Here is a 17499-nt window from a genome sequence, read left to right on the forward strand (position 1 = left end):
TCTTGCATCATTTCACACTATCAAAGGCCTTTTCAATATTGACAAAATGAATGTGTCTTGATTTCTGTGAAGTCTTACTTCCACTATCATTTACTGCTCTAGACCTGGCATTTTATCACTGACCTTCTGACCCAAAACAACAATTTAATTAAAAGTCTGAAAATTACCTTCATTTAATATTATATTGTGTCATTTATTTAATTCCGTTTTCTTTGATTTGGCCTGAATATTGCCAGGTAGGCGTCTGTAAAGTGGTAGCTCTTAGGTAGAGCTCAGTGTGAGCAGTTCCAAGGTAGAGCTTTTCATAAAAATTGTTGTGTAGGATTTGTGGGGAAAACATAGTGAAAACTGTTGGACTAGTGCAATGAAATCCATCAGATGCAATACATTACAATGAATTATGTAAAGCAAAGTGGAAAATGTAAGAAATAGAAGAATGTAACTTATTTTCCACACAATAATGAGAAACAAGTTTTGCTAGTTTTTTGACTGCTCCTCAAACTGAGAAGAAGAAATTTCAATGTAAATTGTGCAATTGCAATTACAACCAGAGGATTACACCATTTTAATACAATTTTGCTTGCCAAATTTTAAACTGAAATAAGTTAATCACCAAATATGTTTAACATACATGCAATACTTGATGGAAAGTTTTGGCTAGTTATAAGATCCACTCAGTATGAGTTCATAAAGACTACCGCCACATGCAACAATATAGTCTTAAGCAGTGTATGTGTCAGTCAAAGCTGCCACTTACCGTTGGATCCTTGTTAGTGAAATGCACCATCCACCCTTCTTTAATAACTTTTGAACCCCTCTTTTTTGTATGTTTCACTGACTGCACAATTCGCATCAGAGGAATATTGTTACTAGGGGACATACTGTAAAAAAGAAAGACAAACAAAATCTATTGTTACTGAATAAGGGTTGATTCACACAGGATGCCAACAAGATATCTTGTCACTGAATGGCAGTGTCCTTTACAATGAAGCTGGTTTACTCTACAATGAAAGTCAACATCATCACACATCACACTGCTCAGTACTGAACAATGAAGATGAGGTTACAAGGGAGGTGGGGTAACCATTTTACAGAGTCAGAATTTTGTCTCTGCCTTAAGAACTACAATGATGGTACTTGTATTATGAAAAGGAAAGTTGATACTCACCATATAGTGGAGATGATAAGTTGCACATTGGGTGGAGGAGGGGGGAAGGGGGAAGGACTTTCACAATTAAATGTTTTGGCCATTGGCCTTCATCAACAATGTCATCTACTGTTGACGAAGGCCAATGGCCGAAAGTTTTAATTGTGAGTGTCTTTTCGTTGTGCCTATCTGTGACTCAACATCACCACTATATGCTGAGTAGCAACTATTCTTGTCATAATATTGTTACATTCCATCCTGGATTTTCCATTGTTTATAACATATATAACAAAATTCCCAGAATTATCAGTATGAGGAGGCTAGCACTAGCCATTACTTCTTGTTAGTAGTTCTTACAGATGTTGTCTACAGTGGCTGCTACCACCTGTTAACGTATGGCTTGATTCATTCCATGTCCCACAAGACTTTCCTTCATGATGAGATTTATGAGAACGTGCACGTTGTTTACTAATTAGCATGTGTTCACTTCGCAAAGTTTTATATCAGAATGACCACAACTAAATTAGCTGAATACACGAATGAACATGAAATAACTGTCTGTCATGGGGAGACCCAGTAGCGAGTTACTGAACATGTTCAACAGCATGACTCAAGACTTGAGTGTTTGTTACATGATACAAGCCATTTGGATCCTCCCAGCAAGCTCTAGTTTCCCTGAATTCCATACGTGGGAAGTTATTCACTTACATATTCTCACATTCTGTCAGCTTCCTGGACTCAGGCTCCCATAACATCTCTCTCCCAAATTTATTTAGTTCTCATTCTCACAACTGGTGGGTCCCTTACATTATGATGTCTGAGAAACCTAAACATCCTTTTGAAACTATATAATAGTTGCAAATGCTTGGAGTAGCTTTTTTTTATCTGCTTCTAATTGTGTCTTACAATCACTACTGAAATCTGCATCTCGAAGGTATGTAATGGACAGGCAATTTGTCTTCTTACTACTGGACAATGAAATTAAAATATATAAAAAGGAGAAAAAGAGAAGGTAAGCCAATGTTAACAATATGGAACAACACATGTCCTTTATCACACAATTCAACTGAAAACAGCCGTTAGTAAAAAGTTGAATGTCTAACCAAACCTAACAAACAAGGTAATTAAGACAATCCAAGCATGTCCTATCGAAAATGACCTTTGTGAGAAGATTTAATGTTCATCATAACATTAACATCAGAGTCCCTTGGTGTTAACTTCATGTACATCATTGCATTGACAGGTATTATTGTTAGAAGCTTTATATTTACTCTTGCGCATAAAGCCTTACATTAATTATAAATCTGTAATAGAGCTGTACTTAATCAAGAGAATCCAGGAATCAACATGACAAATGATGTGTTATTTGAATAACTTGATGCCAAAACTGACCTGCACAAAGCTATACAACTACTGTACAATTCTACAAACAGCAATGAGCATTACTAATGTAATCAGATGTAACAGAAAAGCATCTTGTTATCCATCAGTGTAACATGATGAATCTTATGTAGGTAATATTATGTCTCCAAATGTCTTTGTCTTAATTTCTTTTTTACCCAGCAAACCTGGCTAAGGGTATGTTGAGGTACTTCTTATTCAAAATCAAAGTAAAATATGAAAACCAAAATTACAAAATGAAATTTATGGTGCATGGATAGAAGAAACACTAACATTTAGAATATCTGAAATGGTACTTGAATGAGGGATTGAGAGTTTCTTCTTTCAGTCAAAAACAGGTAAGGTTTGGAAGAAAAGATATCTAAGACAAGACAAAGCACTTATTCAGAATGAAAGAGACAGATTAATATAGGAAAATCAGGTTACTTGGTTCTAAAATGTATCACTGATTTGCTGCCATCATTCAGTGGAAGGTTTTATACCTTTACTTGGTGCTGCTGTTTTATCTTTGAGATTTTTGTTGTTGTTGTTAAATCAAGACAATATTTAGATCACTATAGGAACAACTGCCTTCCACAACAAAGCTCTATTCCATAAGAACAAGGATATATTACAAAAGTCGATATTCCACTTGCGCAACTAACACTGTATGCTTGCACACCTGAGTCTGTAAGGAGTACATGAGAATTCAGTAGTACACACTAAATTAAATCTGAATGCCTCATATCATTACATACTATAATTTTGATTATGAATAACATATAATTACCTTGTTGGTCGTTTGATGAGAGGCTCAGCATCATCACAGTTTTGATCCTACAACATGTTAAAACAAAGTTACGTTAGTTTGTTGCAAGCTGAAAAACCTTTAATCATACAACTTCATATACAAATGGGAATTGATAGAAAAATACTTGAATGACATTCAGAAGGGTAAAGCAAAATATTCAAGTATCTCATATCTATTTCAAAGTAATTATTGTCTCATCATAAAAACAGTGATCTTTGACAGTAACTGTGGGTAGTAAGAACAGTAATGTAAATGAATAATTAACCTCTTGATTTTTATTCCAGTACGCACAACACTCTAAAAATCCCTATACATATAACCTACTCTGAACTAATGCACCTGGGGAATTTATCAAGTCAATGAACATGAAAACTATAGTCAATGTACTGTGTAGAAAAATGTTAGATTTATGTGACTTATCACCACATGAGAGAATGCTTGTGACTCCAATGTTATTAAATGCACACACCACCTTGTAAGCCAAGAAATGTCTTGTGAAGCGAAAACTGATACTATCAAGGGACAGATTTCCCCTCTCACTAACAATGAGGTCATTAGCGACAGTAGTACAGAAACTTGCCACCGCTTAAATTTTGATTAATAATCAGCATTGGCAGCAGGAGACTTCTGGCATAAGCAGTCACCCTCATTCTGCCAATGGCCTTGTCAAAGAGGGCGGAGGAGCGGACAGAGGTTCACGGCACGTTCTTGCCCTTGGGGTGGGAAACAGCCTCTAAAGTTGAAAGAATCTACAATGATCATTGGCATGAGGATGCAGAATGGAAACAAGTGCATTACAGACACATAACTTGCATCCACCATACAGCAGAGAGATGTTGAGTCACAGACAGGCACAATAAAAAGACTTTTACAATTAAAGCTTTCGCCCATTAAGGCCTTCGTGAACAACAACAACAACAACAACACACACAAACACACACACACACACACACACACACACAAATGCAACTCGCACTAACAGCCAAAAGCCTTAATTGTAAGAATCTTTTTGTTGTGCCTATCTGCTACTCAGCATCTCCACGATAAGGTGTGTAACAACTTTCCTTTTCATAATATTGTTACATTCCGTCCTGGATTTTCCATTGTTTGGTAACTTGTATCCATAGGACAAGTGGTCTGTAATTGAAAAAGTGTCATCATGATCTCTCCATTGGCAAAAGATTCCAGAAAAGTTCCCCATTAGGATCCCCAGGAGGGGAACACCAAGAGGGAGGTGACCAAGAGAAAAGGTTAAATAACCAACGAAAGGATAATGTTTTACAAGCTGGGGCATGGAATGTCAGATGCCTGAACATGGTAAGGAAGCAAAAAAGTCTGGAGAGGGAATGCAAAGGCTCAATCTAAATATAGTAAGTCAGTGAAGTAAAACAGAAGGAAGACAAGGGTTTCTGTTCAGATGAGTATAAAGTACTACCAACAGCAGCAGGAAATAGTATAATGGGAGTAGGACTCATTACGAATAGGAAGGCAGGGCAGAGAATGTGTTACTGCGAACAGTTCAGTTGCTTGGTTGGTTTAAAAGGGAGGAGGGGGGGCAAACTGCGAGGTCGTCAGTCCCTTGTTCCCAGTAGAACAATTACCCAAGGGAAAGAAGGAAACAAAGAAGACATAAGGCACAATAACAGGAGAAAGGAAGAACAGAAGAATGACAGGAGGTCAACAAACACTGCAATGGACAAAACAGGTTAAGAAAACCACAGAGAGACACAAGAAACAGAGAGAAGACATTAAAAACAAGAAAGCAGATTACCATGGCTCGCTGACCATGAGAATAAAAAAGGAGAAGCCCGCCACTCTGAACACATTAAAACCTCCACCCTAAAAGCCCTAGGGTGTAGGGCACAAAGGGACAAAGAATATGTGCTACAACTCAAATCAAATGATAAAACCCACCCTCACGAATAAAATGTAAAACTAAAGCTGCTGTTGAGGCATTGTCGCCCAACACTGAAGGCAGGGTGCTGCGAAAGTTAAAAGTCCGCCACAGAGCAGCTAAAAGTGGGCAGTCCAGCAAGATATGGACGACCGTCATTCGCAAGCCACAGCAACACCGAGGTGGGTCCTCGCGACAGAGGAGTTAACCATGTATGAGTCACATATGGCCAATGCGGAGCTGACAAAGGACACCCGATTCCCTGTGAGAAGCTCGCAGGGAAGACTTCCACACATTTGCAGTCTCCTTAATCATACGCAGTTTGTTGTGCATACTGTTATGCCACTCTGACTCCCAAAGCCGAAAAACCTTGTGGCGTAAGACAGAACGCAGGTCAGTTTCAGAGATGCCCATCTCCAGTAGCAGTTTCCGAGTAGCCTGTTTGGCCAGCCTAATGGCAAGTTCATTGCCTGGGATTCTGATGTGTCCTGGGGTCCACTCAAACATCACTGAATGACTGGACCATTCCAGGGCAGAGATGGACTCCTGGATGTTGGCTACCAAAGGATGGTGAGCATTGCACTCATCGAATGCTTGTAAGCTGCTCAGGGTGTCAGAACAAAGAAGAAACAATGCACCAGAACAGAAACGGATGTACTGAAGTGCACGAGATATGGCCACAAGCTCTGCAGTGAATACACTGCAGCCAGTGGGCAAGAAATGCTGTTCCATACGGCCTCTCTGGACACAGGTGAAGCCAACATTACCATCAGCCATCGAGTCGTCCGTGTAAACAACTTCAGAGCCCCGAAACATGACAAGACTCTAGAGGAAGTGACAGCAGAGAGCAGCGGGATTAATGAAGTCCTTAGGGCCATGCAAAAGTTCCAGATGAAGCTTCAGCCGAGGTGTACACCATAGAGCTGTACGTGAATGGACCTCAAGTAAAGGTGGTAAAGGGAAGGACTCCAGTTCGGAGAGAAGGGATCACACATGAACCGCAATCGTGTTCCCGGACCAGGGCCGCTGATGTGGGAAATGAATTGCCACAGGTGGGAAAAGGAGACTGTAATTCAGATGCTCAAGAGAACTGTGAATGTGTGCAGCATACTTGGCAAGCAGTTGTGCATGTCGGATCCGCAATAGAGGGATTCCGGCCTCCATCAGGACACTGCTCACTGGACTTGTTCTAAAAGCTCCAGTCTGTAGGTGAACGCCACAGTGGTACACTGGGTCGAGTAAACACAATGCTGAGGGTGCTGCCGAACCATAAACCAGACTCCCATAGTCAAGGCGGGATTGAAAAAGGGCTCTGTAGGGCTGCAGCAGCGTAGAGCGATGTGCACTCCAGTTGGTGTTGCTCAGGCAGTGGAGGGTATTGAGGTGCTGCCAGTACTTCCGCTTAAGCTGACGAAGGTGAGGTAGCCAAGACAACCAGGTGTCAAAAACTAGTCCTAAGAATAGATATGTATCCACTACAGCAAGTGGATTGTCATTAAGGTCAAGTTCTGGTTCTGGATGAATGGTACGATGCCGACAGAAGTGCATGACACACGACTTTGCAGCTGAAAACTGAAAGCCCTAGGATAGAGCCCATGACTGCGTCTTGTGAATGGTTCCCTGTAGGCGCCACTCAGGAACACTGGAGGAGCAATATGAAATGCAGAAGTCATCCACATACAGAGAAAGGGAGACCGATGGCCCTACAGCTGCTGCTAGGCTCTTAATGGCCACTAAAAATAGACACACAGAGTCCTGTGGAACGTCATTCTCCTGAATACGGGGGGGATGGGGGTGGAGGATGGGGGGAGGGGGGGGGGGGGAACTATGGGAGACACCAACTTGGACGTGGAAAGTACAGAGCAACAGGAAGTTTTGAATAAAAACCAGGAGCAGGCTCCAGAGACCCCACTCATGCAATGCGGCAAGGATAGGATTTAGCCAGGTCGTGTCATGTTGTGTCCTTTACCTAAGTCAAAAAAGACGGCAACTAGGTGTTGGCGTCTGGAAAAGACTATTCGGATGGCAGACTCCAGAGACACAAGATTATCAGTGGTAGAGCGACCCTGCTGGAAGCTGCCCTGACATGGAGCCAAGAGGCCATGTGACTCCAGGACCCAACCCAATCACCGACACACCATACATACCAGCAGCTTAGAGAGAATGTTGGTGAGGCTGATGGGCCAATAGCTATCCACATCCAGCGGGTTTTTACCACCAGAATGATGGTGCTCTCCTGCCATGGCTGCCACTAGAGGATGACGTGATTGTGAGACTGGGAAGGCATGAAACACTCAATGAGCCAGTCTACGTCTCAGGGTCACCTGCAGCCACCAACTTATTTCCTGAACAGGCTATATCCATTGTGTCTGAGGGCCTGGCGAGATCTAGGTCCTCAGCGGACACCGGAATGTTCACCTCATTCCCAAACACAGAGCTTGAAGACAGCGGTGGTGTGGGTGCCACTGCAACTCCTTTGATCTTGGGCGTCTTCTTCCTGGATTTCTCTCGCTGATCCTTGGGTTTCTCTGGCTGGGAGGGCTTCACTGATTCAGTCTTCGGGACTCATAACGATCACAAAGCCCTATGACCAGCTGCTTTTGGGCACTTCAGCTACTGGCAGGTGTCATCTTTCCCACTAGCAGATACCTGGGAAGGGAGTGACCCAAGGGACCCCTAGCGAGAGGAGCCGAAGAAGACTTACGCTTCTCCAGTTGAGAAATAAGGACTGGTGTCCCCTATGGTTGGGTGGACAGTGCTCCCAAGGTAGGTGGTGTGGGAGTAACAGAGAGTGGCGTGCCCCCCACCATCAAGAGGGTAGGTGTAGTCTTTCGGCTCAGAGAGCCAAATGGGACTCGCGGAACAGATAGGGCTACAACTGTTCTCGTAGCGACATCATATGAAGAGGTCATGGCCACAGGATGTAGGCACTCAAATTTACTCTTAGTCTCAGTTTAGGTCAGTCAGTCCCAGGGTCTTGTATTCCACGATTTTCCTTTCTTGCTGTAAAATTCTGAAGTCTGGTGAGCAGGGGGAATGATGCTCTCCGCAGTAGACACAGATGGGGAGGGATGGACATCTACCATCTTGACATGTGATGCTGGAAGTACAGCGGGAAGACATATGGCTGAACTTCCAGCACTTAAAGCACCGCATTGGGGGAGGAACATATAGCTTGACATCACAGCGGAAGACCATCACCTTGACCTTCTCGGGTAATGTGTCATCCTCGAAGGCCAAGATGAAGGCACCGATGGCAAACATGATTATCCCTCAGACCCCGATGGACGTGCCGGACGAAATGAACTCCTCATCACCCTAAGCTGGCGCGTAGCTCGTCGTCAGATTGCAAAAGAAAGTCCCTGTGGAATATAATACCCAGGACCATATTTAAGCTCTTATGAGGCATGATGGTAATGGAAACATCCCTCAGCTTGTCACAAACAAGTAATGCCCGTAACTGAGCAGAGGAGGCTGTTTTTGTCAAGACTGACCCTGACTGCATTTTGGACAAACCCCAAACTTGTCCTCTAAATGCTCTACAGAAAACTGAGGCTTCATCGAGGCAAAGGAGTCCTCATCAGCTCTCGTAAATGCGAGGTACCGTGGCAAATGAAGTTCGTTGCCATCCTTACCCTGGCGCTCATTCTATGGTGTGGTCAGGAGGGGAACAATTTAGGATCATACTTCCTTGAATTTTACTGAGACTTGGAACACTTTGAGACTGCTTGTGTTTGATCAACCGCTCTGATGACACTCCAACCAGGGGACCTCCCCACAGGCACCACAGAGCCACAGCAAAGGCCACCTGGCAGGATGGCCATTGCCAGGAGTCCCGATGCCCCAGGGTGACAGGCATCTACTCCATGGCATACATGCGGAGTTAACGGTGCAGGCATCAGCAAAGCGATCCCTGTGTAGTCAGGGGGCTACAACCAACAGGGTACATGGTGGCCCCACCACAATGGACTGGCTACCATGCTGGATATGAGGTGAAAAGCACTCCACAGTCATCATCGGCACAAAAAACGACACTGCATAGTGGGTGGAGGGAAACGCAACCAGGGCGGTGTACTCACCTAAGAGATGGAGGATGAGCGGGAGTGCAATGCCAAGACGAGACAGTGGGCTAAATATCTCAATGCACGATGGACACGATGCACCATGTAAGGCACCCTTCCCAAACTGGCTCGCTCTTCAGGAAGATTTTGAAAAATTGAGGTCAAACCCTACAGGGGACCATCACATAAAGGCTGAAAGGTGTGAGACTCTGTTTAGTCGCTTCTTACGACAGGCAGGAATACCTTGGGCTTATTCTAATCCCCAGGGCCACAGGGGGCAAACAGTTCAGTGATACGGTTGTTCTATCAGACTCAACAGCAAACCAATACTGACAATGATAGTTCAGGTATACATGCTGACGTCGCAAGCTGAAGATAAAGAGAATAGAAAATATATGAGGATACTGCATGGGTAATACAGTATGTGAAGAGAGATGAAAATCTAAGTCTTGGGGCACTGGAATGCTGTTGTAAGGGAAGGAGTAGAAGAAAAGGTTACAGAAGAATATGGGCTTGGGAAGGAATGAGAGAGGAGAAAGACTAACTGTGTTCTGTAATAAATTTCAGCTAGTAATAGTGAATACTCTGTTCAAAAATTGCAAAAGGAGGAGGTATACTTGGAAAAGGGCTAGTGATATGGTAAGATTTCAGTTATATTACATCATGGTCAGACAAAGATTCTGAAATGAGATGCTGGATTGTAAGGCATACCCAGGAGCAGACACAGACTCCGATCACAATGCAGTAGTGATGAAGAGTAGGCTGAAGTTTAAGAGATTAGTCAGGAAGAATCAGTAGACAAAGAAGTGGTATGTAGAAGTACTATGGAATGTCGAGATACACTTAAAGTTCTCTAAGTCTACGGATACAGCAATAAGGAATAGCTCAGTAGGCACTACAGTTGAAGAGGAACAAACATCACTAAAGAGAGTAATTACAGAAGTTGGAAAGAAAAACAATGGTACAAAGAAAGAAACTGTGAAGAAACCATGGGTAACAGAAGAAATATAAAGAATATAAAGAAGGAAGTACAAAAATGTTCAGAGGAATACAGGAATACAAGCCATTTAGGAAATAAATAAACAGAAAGTGAACAGTAGCTAATAGAAAACGGCTGCGTCAAAAACATGAAGAAATCGAAAAAGAAATGGTGGTCGGTAGGACAAACTCAGCTTATAGAAAAGTGAAAACTATCTTCAGTGAAATTAAAAGCAAGAGTGGTAACTTTAAGAGAGCAACAGGAATTCTATTGCTAAATGCAGAGGAGAGAGTGGATAGGTGGAATGAGTACACTGAAGGCCTCTATGAGGGGGAAGATATGTCTCATGTGATAAAAGAAGAAACAGGGGTCAATTTAGAAGAGATAGGGGAAACAGAATTAGAATCAAAATTAAAGACAGCTTTGGAAGACTTAGCAGAAGGGATAGATAACATTCCAGGAGAATCTCTAAAATCATTGGGGGAGGTGGCAACAAAACGACCATTTACGTTGGTATGTAGGATGCAGGAGTCTGGCAACACACCATCTGACTTTCGGAAAAATATCATCCACACAGTTCCGAAGACTGCAACAGCTGATAAGTGCAAGAATTATAGCATAGTCAGCTTAAAAACTCATGCACCGAAGTTCCTTACAGGAATAATTTACAGAAGAATGGAAAAGAAAATTGAGGTTGCATTAGATGACAATCAGTTTGGCTTTAGGAAAGATAAAGGCACCAGAGCGGCAATTGCTGTTGACAATCAAAGCAAGACTAAAGAAAAATCAAGACATGTTCATAGGATTTGTCAAACTGGAAAAAGCGTTTGACAGTGTAAAATAGTGCAAGATGTTGAAAATTCTGAGAAAAACAGGGGTAAGCTATAGGGAGAGATGGGTAATACAAAAATTTACAAAAGCTAAGAGCGTATAAGAGGAGTGGATGACCAAGAATGAAGTATTAAAAAGGGTGCAAGACAAAGATATACTGTTCAATCTGTACATTAAGGTTCAGGAGTAGAATTAAAATTCAAGGTGAAAGGATACCAATGATACGATTCGCTGATGACATTGCTATCGTAAGTGGAAGTGAAGAATAATTACATGACCTGCTAAATGGAATGAACATTCTAATGAGTACAGAATATGGACTGAGAGTAAATCGAAGAAAGATGAAACTAATGAGAAGTAGCAGAAATGAGAACAGCGAGAAACTTGACATCAGGATTGATGGTCATGAAGTAGATGGAATTAAGGAATTCTGCTACCTAGGTAGCAAAATAACCAGGGACTGATGGGGCAAGGAGGACACCAAAAGCAGGCTAGCACTGGCAGAAAGGGCATTCCTGGCCAAGAGAAGTGAGCTAGTATCGAACATAGGCCTTACCTTGAGGAAGAAATTTCTGATAATGTAAGTCTGGTGCACAGCATTGTATGGTAGTGAAATATGGACTGTAGGAAAATCAAATCAGAAGATAATCGAAGCATTCGAGATGTGGTGCTACAGACGAATATAAAAATGTAGGTCAATTGATAAGGTAATAAATGAGGTGGTTCTGCACAGAATCGGGATATGTGGAAGACACTGACAAGGAGAAGGGACAGGATGATAGGATATCTGTGAAGACACGAGGAAATGACTTTCATAGTACTAGGGGAAGCTGCAGAGAGCAAAAACTCGGGAAGACAGAGATTGGAATGCATTAAGCAAATAACTGAGGAGGTAGGTTGCAAGTACTACTTTGAGACGAGGAGGTTGGCACAGGAGAGAGATTCATGGGGGGCTGCTGTGATGAAGGAAGCTGGAATATTTTTACTTCCCCTCTTTTATTGCCATCTGCTTCCTTAAATTCATTTTTTTCATGTCTCACTAATTACCATTCACATACATGAGTATAACCTGCATTTTCATAAAAGAAAAAGGTTGGTCCTCAATTTTAAAGAATATAACACCAGATCTAATTTTGTGCTTAGTTTTATGTATGTAACTGATTTTTCAATTTATATTGGCTATTCCTAGTTAGTATCTCTCATTGTAGGGTGAAATCAGTGATTGTTTTGTAACTTAAATTCTATTGTTGACATATAAACAAATATAAATTCTGTACTAATTACAAACATTTGGAGGAACAACTAATAGTATTCATAAAGGATCTATTTGGTTCTATTCGAAAACATGTTAGCAAAGCCAGCCCTTAATTAATTTCAAAGTAGTTAACAGTGTTGTCAAAAGTATTGTTTGTGTAACGATATTTGTTAATTTCATCATTTAAACAAATAGTACAGCTTAACCCTCGTAGTAGAAGAAACTGTTATAAAGAACCAATTTTTTGATGAATTCAGTTAATTTAATGAGTCAATTTTAATTGTAATTTCTGAAAATAATCTTTCAGCACCTATTATTGTGAGGATGTATAAGGGCGAGTTTCAGATGAGGAACCTGTATTGGTTAGATCAACAACAATGCCTCCGTGAACTAAGTGTAACATAATTAGGTCGTGTGTTAAAACAATGATACTGTCTGCTCCATATGTACCTTTCTGTTTTTCAAGAACTGTGAACTTTGTGGTTAGGTTTCTACTGCTCGCAGATGTTCAATAGTAAACTATTGTAGCGGTAAGTGCAGATTTGCCTGCAAACTATTAATGAGGCTTATGGAAAGTTAAAACAACAGTGCACTAGTCATATATAACTGTGTATTATAGGGGGAGGGAAAGGGGGGGGGGGTTGTGAACAGTGAAAGCAAACTACTGTGCTCCATCAGCTACATTATTTGAAGTAGTCAGTGTTGAACTTCCACACCTTAAGCACTTCATCCTGAGAAGTGATTAATGTTTTAATAGGAGCATTCCTGCACAATCATACAGTAAGACAAAAGGTGTGTTGAATGACTTCTTTTTGCACTGCAACAGATAGAAGAGTGACACTGATAAAAAAATTAGATATAATATCCTGTTAACATTGAGGTCATTAGAGGTGCAGCATACACTCTGATTCTGTCAAAGATGGGAAGGAAATCAGCTGTACCCTTTCACAGGAACCATCCCAGCATTTGCCTGCAACGATTTTGGGAAATCACAGAAAACCTAAATTTGGATGGCCGGATGCAGGTTTGAACAGTCATCCTACTGAATGCGAGTCCAGTGTGCTAACCACTGCTCCAGCTCGCTTCATAAAAATGATACTCAAAATGTGCCTCCAGAATGGAGTACGGATTGCCTTTGCATCCTAGATGATAATTACATTTACATCTACATCTTGACTACAAACCACTGTGAAGAGCATGGCAGAGTGAAGTGCACGGTAGAGGGTACGTCCGACTGTATCCGTTATATTAAGGCTTTTTTGCATTCCATTCACATATGGAGTGCAGGAAAAATGACTGTTTAAATGCCTCATCTGCAGGCATTAATGACACTATCTGAGGTGAAAGCAACTTTTAAAATCAAACTAACCAAAGGATTTTATTAGTAATTCCAGGTTGGAATGTCAAAAAATATTAAGAAAAATACAGAGAGCTACTCATCGTAATGATGAGACATAAGATGAACCTTCGTCTTGAATTATTCAAATTTTTATTATTTCTCTCGATACAGCCTGTACACGGAATTTGCACATTTCAAGAAAATTATAAACTCTTGTTTAAAACTGGAAATTTAGCTCAGTGTTTCTGATGATAGAACACAAACTGTTTAGTGTCTTTTCTAATACTGATGTTAAGACAAACCCCAACACACAGACAGCAGAGAACAGAAACCATATTCCAGTGCTCAAAACGCAGGTCTCAAGAGGGGGAACATTAGGAGCAAATATCAAAAGAATAGTTGAAGCTGTCGAAGAACTTGACTTTTCAAAGTATAACAGTACTTCATGAGCAGTGTGAAAAGACAAAGTGAGATCTGTCATGAGGAAACTGACAGTAACCTGTGTAAGAATTGGGAGATGTTAGTAAAGGTGAAGTGAGCACACTGAAGGATAAACAACAATGCTCAAGAGTAGATTATAATGGACATAAATTATGAAAGTGAATCTAATATTACAAATTACTAATTGTTCCTTCACCCTTCCTCTCCAACTCACGCCTGGATTTTTCATTTATTTATTGCAAATTTAAAGACCTGTTACATGATATTTTAAAACTGGTCTCGCATATTACAATTTTCGTTTGTTATCTTTTTTGTAGTTTTTTTGTTTTGTTTTGTTTTTATCTGCAACTTTTGATGAAGAATAACACTTTTTTTAAAATAACAATAATTTGAGGTTGAAATATAATTAAAATTTTGTTGTTTTAAGAAGAATGTAATAAGTTGAGAGGATAGAGGAGAGACTTGTTAGTGCTGTCACCGACTGTTACTGGTGGTGAGTACCTCAGATTAGTTTCTTTGAGCTAATGACTTCCCGTCAAAACAAAATAGTTTAGAGTAGAGAATTAGTACTGCTAATCCTATGCATTAACAATATGTGATCATCCATGTACAACATTTGGTGCTTTCTTAGCTAGATTGCTAGCACCTTGCACTACATTTACTCTAGTATTTGTTATCCTCAACTATTGTTTGACTTATATGTACAATTTGTCTGTGCATTTTGGCATGTTATGTCTCATTCATAATTCTATGTGTCGTTTTTACTGTTTCATCTTATCTTCCTCTTCAGTATCACTGTTTTTGCTGTCAGTGTGGGTGTTGCTATCCACCTTCTGGAGATTGTTGTTATGTTGCATATAGGCATGTCAGTTGTGTCATATTTGCAGGTATTCTTCTTGTGCTGTTTTTGAAATACTGTTTGTTGATGCAGTTACTTGTGCCCATTGTTTTTCCATCTCTTATTGCTGTGTGTGTGTGTTCTGAAGAACCCTCTTTCCTGCATGTACATGCAGCATTCTGTTTCAGACTCGTGCGACTTAAGTGTGTCGGATAAAGTCCATGTCCAGTTAAGAAATTTACCATATCACGACTGTTTCATTCCCAACTGCTCCCTTATGTCAGGAAGGAAGTCATGCAGTCTATGTTCCTTATCACTTACATCCCACACACCTTGCCATGCATCCAAATGCCAACTTTTAAGGTGGCAACCCGTCTGTATCAGTACACCAGTTATTTTGTCTATTTTATCAAGTTTCCCCATCTTTAACCAGTACCTCGCAGCTCTGTATTCAATCATGATATCTATGGTGCATATTCCGAACACGACACATAGTGCATCTACAGGAATATTACTGAAGACTCAAGATAGTCTATGTAGGACACTTATGTGCCCTTGTCTGACTGATCTTTTGTTGGTGACTAGGTTCAGTCTGTGTGCCCAAGTGCTAACTGCGAAGCTGAGTACTGTTTCTAAATGTGCACAGTAGTATGTCCATATAACTGGTAGAGGTAGTCTTTACTGTTCTGAATTTAGCTTCACAAGCTTATATACTATTTTTCTCTGCTTTGTCTGTTGTTAGCCTTGTGTGTTCATGGAAATTCAATTTGTCATCTATGTGTACTCCAAGACAGCATGTAACATGTACTCGTCTATTGTTTGTGTCCCCTATTTTAAATGAAGGATTGTTTTGGAGTGATCCTGTCAGTAATGTGTATGTTGTTTTGTTTTCAGCTACCCCGAGTTTGTGGTTGTGACACCATTGTATAACTGTTTGAGTATTCCACTGGCTTTCTCTTCTAGTTGGGCTCTGTTGTTTGCAGTGGCGAGATGGCCCAGGAATGAATCCACCCAGCAAATTAATGATGACGGCTGGTGTGCTGGACCTCCTGGATGTGGTTTCTAGTCAGTTTCCTAGGTTCAACTAGTTGAATAACAAGCTGATACTCATGTCATGCCTCAGTTACATGATTTGCAAACACTTCAAAAACATTCTCAGCCCTTTCACAAGGAATAGTACTAGATGCAAACAGATGAGGTACAAAAATTGTTCTTGGGGAGAGGGAGAGGGGGTAGCAACATGAAGGTCATTCGGTCACTGTCTACCACTAAAACAGCCAGATTCATGTTAAATTGCTGACCCAGAAAAAGAAGAAGGATACCTCATATTCAATGCTTTTTCACATTTGGTATTCAATATGCTCTGTCCTTCACTTTGTAATTACCCTCTGCTCCCTTTCAAATGCTCATACTTCTTTGGTATGATCTATAAAGGGAAAGCCATTGACTGCAAATAAGTATTCATATGCATTAATCAAATAATTAAATTGACCTCAATATTTTTTCACTTACAGAAAAGCAGCCAATCTATTCATATGCTAATATTTCTTGAGTCTCTGGAAGTAGTTTTAATTAACTACTGCAAGAGTGATTTTGTTGTACTAAGCAATCAAGTACAAAAGAGGGAATGAATATGCTACAGAAATTACATGAATTCCAATTAATCATTGGTAAAAGAGGGAAGCAGCATTTGTGTAGTAATTATAAGGGTTCCAGGACTGATTAAAGATCAAAATTTAGGTTTGTGGTTTCCATGAACTACTTAAGATTGGCATCTCTATGGAAAAATCATGGACATTTTTCTGTACCAAGTACCTTAACTCTACCTCATACTCAGCTTAACTCACTAATTTCCTTCATAGTGAACAATATTAGGGTCACCATAAAGAAGTGTATGGACAATGGCACACACCTCACAACCATTGCTGACAGGTGATTCTGTAGATGAAGATTTTCGAGCTTCAGGTGGAGAACTAGACTCAGTGTCACTGTCATTATCTTCATTGAACCGACTACTGACTGAGTCACTTCCATTTCCATTATCAGTGCATTCACTTCCTGTAAATAACAGCATATAAATATTAATTAAAAGAAAACTCAAATGATATATAAAAATATGGATATAAACAAAAAAGACTTTGGTTTTTCAGACATTCTACAACCAGCAAGAATATCATTTGCTTACACAATTATTACTACTCATTATTCAGAAGTAAGAGAATACAGAGGAGGAGGAGTAAGAAGAGAGAAGAGGAGAGGAAAGGGGAGGGTGATGAGAGTTGGCAGAGGATGAAAGGGTGGGAGCAGGGAGAGGGGCAGTGAGGGATAGGGGAGGGGAGGGGGAGCATGGGTTGCTTGCAAGGGAGTGGGAGAAGGCTGGTGGCTGCAGCACCACAGTTGCTGAGTTGGAGGTAGAAGCACTCGCTGGTGGAAAATGTCTCGCGAGTCACACTTTGCCAGGCTTACTGCATTTTTCCACATACGTTTGATGAATAATTTAGTGTATCATGCGATATAAATGGT

At 40.7% G+C, this 17499-nt stretch overlaps 1 protein-coding gene across 2 annotated transcripts in view; it reads right to left on the bottom strand.

The window, feature by feature from the left end:
- The window catches only part of LOC126360778 (serine/threonine-protein kinase D3), a 172316-nt gene that overhangs the window by 79216 nt on the left and 75601 nt on the right, over positions 1-17499 (bottom strand). For both annotated transcript variants that reach the window (XM_050007738.1, XM_050007737.1), the window contains 3 exons: positions 16889-17034; positions 3318-3364; positions 758-881 (listed from right to left, as the gene is read on the bottom strand). In XM_050007738.1, the coding sequence (XP_049863695.1) occupies positions 758-881; positions 3318-3364; positions 16889-17034 (317 nt within the window). The remainder of the gene's footprint in view (positions 1-757; positions 882-3317; positions 3365-16888; positions 17035-17499) is intronic.

Source organism: Schistocerca gregaria, chromosome 1 (assembly GCF_023897955.1).
Source record: "Schistocerca gregaria isolate iqSchGreg1 chromosome 1, iqSchGreg1.2, whole genome shotgun sequence".
Classification (NCBI taxonomy): Eukaryota; Metazoa; Arthropoda; class Insecta; order Orthoptera; family Acrididae; genus Schistocerca; species Schistocerca gregaria.